This window comes from Oryzias latipes, chromosome 14, assembly GCF_053564925.1.
Source record: "Oryzias latipes strain Hd-rR chromosome 14, Olatipes_Hd-rR_3.1".
Taxonomy (NCBI): Eukaryota; Metazoa; Chordata; class Actinopteri; order Beloniformes; family Adrianichthyidae; genus Oryzias; species Oryzias latipes.
In genome coordinates this window covers 21,613,340-21,618,203 of record NC_136250.1, presented here as the reverse complement: position 1 = coordinate 21,618,203, position 4,864 = coordinate 21,613,340, and the positions used below count along the sequence as shown (strand labels likewise).

The following is a 4,864-nucleotide window of genomic DNA, read 5'->3' as shown; positions in this document are numbered from 1 at the left end:
AGTACATTTTTATTGCATCTTGATAGCTACTTTCACCTAGGAGTAGAAAAGCGCCAAAAATCCTGTTATACTCAATTTATAGAATAACTTGCTCTGTTTGCTTTTGGCTATCAGACAATGAAGGAATATTGTTTTTTTTTCTTTTTTTAAAGCCAATGATATAAAATCCTACTAAAAACTTTTACCAAATTACATTAATTAAAATACCGTTTCTGGTTTTCAATTTGTTTTTTTACTCAAAAAGCACAGATAATTTTAAATATTAAATAAAAACCTTAAAGATATTTTTTTATGGTTATATTATAGGATTTTATTCAGGCAGAAAACAGGGAGCTCTAAGGGTCCTACAGCTAGCTGTTTGATGTGACGTCATTTCCTACAGACAATAACAGCGAGCATTCGATAGATTATCACAATCTATTTCCTTCGGGACCTTTTTTTGTGGTATACGAATTATGGCGCTGGAAACTGTTCCTAAAGACTTGCGTCATCTGAGGGCTTGTCTTCTTTGTTCACTCGTAAAGGTAAATTTTAGTTTTAGTCAAAGAAACGGGAGCTAGCTAGCAATTTAGCTGCTTATCGCGCTGTTTAAAAAAATCTGTTACATCTGTCGAATGTATTATAAAGATTATAGAAGTGTACACAAAGGAACTACCCTAGACCCTCTTTAAGAGTTTTTAAGTTAAAGTTTTATACCTAGCATCTCCTAATAATACAGTTTACCCAAAACGTGATGTTTAGAATTAGTTGTTTAGAAATCCTGAAACAAACGAGAATCATCATGCTTCAAGACAACAAATCTATCAATCTTTAAGAGTTTAAAAAGTCATTTCCAAAGCCATGTGTGACGCAAGAAGCTCTTTCTCAGTCATGATATTCTACAAATGAAAAAAAAGAAAAGAATCACTATAACGTCATCTTAAAACGGCTACTGAGTCATTCCTTCAATTAACCTAAACATTTCGTCCATTTTTTACCAACATGTTTTCTTTTTTTACGTTTATTCCAAGTATCTAGGGATATGTTTAACTCTCAGAAAAAAACAATTTCCCATCTCAGTCATTAGTTTTCTTTTTGATCATTTCCAGATGTGGTTACAGTCATTTTTGACCCCATTGTGTACATTAGAAGCTCTCTGAATATTATTTTGGAAATAATTTCAGTATTTTCACAATATTCAGATGTCACCTGTTTTAAATAAATCATTACAAATGAAAAGTTGAGAATAACTAAAATATTTTTCTTCACTTTAATCCTAAAATGTGACTAATTGGTGAGAAGCACATATTATTTTTTATGAAAAAATAGACGAATTGAAGAATTGCAATCAAAAACACTGATTATGATGGTTGTCAATATTTCTGACAAAAGCCAACAAACATTCAATTATCTTTAACATGTTTAATAAAGAATATCTGACAATATTGGTGTTACAGGGTTGAAGTGTGACAGGTGAAGGGACAAACACAGAATTACATATAGTTTCTAAATTAAAATACAATATTTGCATGATGTATTTTATTGTAAAACTATAAGAAAACCAGATACAAATTAAAGTGTAATTAAATTTTTGAAAAGTATTTTATTGTAATGAGCTAAAACAACCACAACAGCATGTGAACCACAAAGTGAATGGAACAATTTGTTGTGTGTGTGAGATGTGGAATAATCTGCTGGTGTTACGGTTGCCGTCTTATTTAAGTCTTTAACATGGAACAGAAATCACATTCAGCATCCATGCAGTATGATCCTTTTGATTGTGATAAATGACTATTATTAAAATAATGTGATAGTCTAACAACCATAATAGTAAAAGCCCATCCCCGTTACACTAAAACATAAGAGTTAAGTGTGATGTTGTTGAGATTTTAGCACTAAACGGCCGCTGCCTGTCATGGTACTCATGAAGTTCAGAATTAAAATGTTTTTTTTTTTAATAACTAAAAACCTTTTTTGCAAGTAGTAGTTTTCTGCTTTACTACCATGTTACAAGGTTGAGTTACTGAGTTTGACCAAGTATTGGAGAGTGCATTTAAGTGTATTGATAAAGCTGTTTAAATAGATATTTTGATCACCAGTTAAATTAAATTTGAATTGGAAAAGATGACGGGCCCAAATCAAGCCATTTCCAAAGAATGACTTATGTATCTACCACCTGTAATACATTGGTCCAGTTATTAGGTCTGTTTGATGACCTGAAACATTTTCTTACATGAAAGTCAATAGAGAATCGGGATTGGGGGAAACACTTCGATTTTGGATGCCTGTCACTCAAAAATAACTCATAACTGAGATAAGACATGCTTGATTTAAGTTTAGATTTTTAGGTTTAATTTAATAAATGTCACATTTAAGCCTAATTAACAAGTAAGACCAAGTAAAGACTTGGTTTCCCTTAGCTAAAAGTACTCTAGTTAAATATGCTACAAGTATACTTAGTCTATGCTAAAAGTGAGGCTGTGTACTTGAAGTTTACTTTTTAGATGCTATCTATATTTTGGAAACTCAAGATGTTCCAATGTAGCCTTAAGAAGTATTCAGTTAGTAAACTTCCTACACTACACACACGTCACATACATTATATATTTACTATACTATATGCTTACTAAAAGAAACTGACAGTGTACCAGCTTGGTTTCCTTTGCACTAAAGACTTTGAGAGGCTGGCTGCAGCCCTCTTTTTGTGGTATAAACATTAAATTTGTCCTTTATGTCAAAATATTTACAAACCAGTTGCTGAAGGTTTTTTAGTCAGAGAAAAAAGCAAAAAGCTAATGTGGACTTTCCCGTTTCTGTCCAGTGCTTCAGTTTCAAACTCATCATTTTAAAGTGTCTCACAAGCCATGTGATTCCATTCTGTTTAGTGAACAGAACTTGTTAATGATGTCTTAACTGATTAACTCTGGACCTCTTCAGACCATTGACCAGTTTGAATATGACGGCTGTGACAACTGTGAGGCTTACCTGCAGATGAAAGGGAACAGAGAGATGGTTTACGAATGCACCAGCTCCTCCTTTGATGGGTAAGCTGTCACTCAACACTAAATGTGTATTTTGATCATTTATTTAGATTCCTTTACTAACATTGTCTGCACGTCCACAGAGTCATAGCCATGATGAGTCCTGAAGACAGCTGGGTGGCTAAATGGCAAAGGATAGGTAATGCATTTGTACATGATGCTGACTAATGCCTGCAGGTCTCTGCTGGTGGTCATTAGGAGCACCTATGGGGGGGGTGGGGGGGGGTGGCGTTGTTTTTCACTTTAATGTTTTTATTTCTTGTTCTTTTCCTTAAGGTAACTTCAAGCCAGGTGTGTATGCGGTGTCAGTCACAGGCAGACTTCCTCCAGGTACGCTCACACACAGCAGGTTCCCACACACACAGGCACAGAGGGGCTTTGGCTTTTCCTTTGACATGATTGTGTTTTGTCTTTGTCTCAGGTGTGGTCAGAGAGCTCAAAAGCAGAGGAGTGAACTACAAATCCAGAGACACAGCAGTAAAGTCCTAATCTATTTCCACCCATTTCACATTTGAGGGGTGGATTTGCTCAGACCTGCATCATAAATCAGCACCTCACCTGTGATTTCTTATGGAGCTGTTGGATTGTTCTTTTTTGTTGTTGGAAGACTACGAGCAAAGGCTGAAAAAGGACTATTTCAAAGGGGAGCAAAAACTGTTTTTTAAGAAATGTGGTCCCCGGTCAAAATCGGTCTGGTTTGGTATCTGTGTTGTATGGAGAATCCCAGTTTTGCCCCCTCCTGCTCCGTGTTTGTGTGTGAACAGATGAGTCGGTGATGTTGATATTTTTCAATAAAACGTGCATTCAAACAGCTGTTTTCTTTTGCTGCTTCAGAAGAAAAACATCAGGAAGTCTCAACATTTAGTTCAGTTCATAAATCAATTCCAAGTGGAACTTATACTAAAAACAAACTCTTAAACAATCTTACATTTTTCCTCAAAATAAATGAATTGGTGAACTGTTGGTCTTTTTGTAGATTATTCTTATCATTGAGACCATCTTTAAGGTCCAGATAGCAAAACGCGAATCCCATTCGAAGATCAAGTTGTGACTTTTAAAGAACTTTCTGATTCATGTTCCAATTCAACAGGATTTTATCCCTATAATTATTTTATTTGTATTTTTTCCATTGAAGAATTCTGTGCATATTTTTTTTTAAATTCTTGTTTTGTTCAAATAATTTGAAACAAACCTTTCTTACTCGATTCAAACACAAGGTGGCGCCTTTTCACAATTTTTCTGAATCACATGCAGTAACAGACATAATTAGATCAAACGGAAAAGCTGCTCGTTTTCTCACTTGAATCTTTAAAAAAGAGGCTTCAGAAACTGAAGCAGTGAGATGATGAATGGAGGAACCGTTCGTGTTTGCCGACGGGTCGGTTTTTATCAGGGAGTGACCTGATTTCATATTTGATCAAACTTTAATGGTTGAGCAGAATTCAGCTGCTAAAAATTATTTCATTTAAAACCAAAAAATGGAAAAGTTCAGTGAAATATGACAACCTTCTTCTAAAGTTAAAGGCAGCAGCAGGAAGTGGCATCAACTTTGAACAAGAAAGTCTTGTGAAAGCCTAAAGTTCTGAACAATGAAGTCAATAGTGGTCTAAATGATAAAATGCTTCGTGGACGGAAATATGATGTGAATCGTTCGTCTTCAAAATGTTTCTGAAAACCCAGGCAGCAAAACCCCATAATGCATTTCACCAGCTTACTCGGGTCTAAAATGTAAAGAATAGTGGATCCAGGTTGGAGCTCTGACTTCAAACAGCTTTCAGGGGTTTCCTTATTGAAAATTACAAAGAGGAAAATCCTTTTCCCTCAATAAACCTGCAAAAATGACC

General features: G+C 34.9%; 1 protein-coding gene across 1 annotated transcript; it reads left to right on the top strand.

Annotated features, from left to right (window-relative positions):
• The first annotated feature begins 347 nt into the window (after positions 1-347).
• On the top strand, positions 348-3,829 carry supt4h1 (SPT4 homolog, DSIF elongation factor subunit). The gene is made up of 5 exons (XM_004076598.5): positions 348-524; positions 2,917-3,023; positions 3,104-3,159; positions 3,297-3,350; positions 3,442-3,829. Exons 1-5 carry the CDS (start codon positions 456-458, stop codon positions 3,507-3,509), a joined length of 354 nt encoding a protein of 117 aa, XP_004076646.1. The 5' UTR covers positions 348-455; the 3' UTR covers positions 3,510-3,829.
• The last annotated feature ends 1,035 nt before the right edge of the window (positions 3,830-4,864 follow it).

Bases quoted from the DNA above. Each gene is read 5' to 3' on its own strand.
- supt4h1 (XM_004076598.5), top strand. From the start codon at position 456: ATGGCGCTGGAAACTGTTCCTAAAGACTTGCGTCATCTGAGGGCTTGT. The intron at 525-2,916 runs GTAAATTTTAGT...GGACCTCTTCAG, and splicing joins TTCTTTGTTCACTCGTAAAG to ACCATTGACCAGTTTGAATA. The intron at 3,024-3,103 runs GTAAGCTGTCAC...GCACGTCCACAG, and splicing joins ACCAGCTCCTCCTTTGATGG to AGTCATAGCCATGATGAGTC.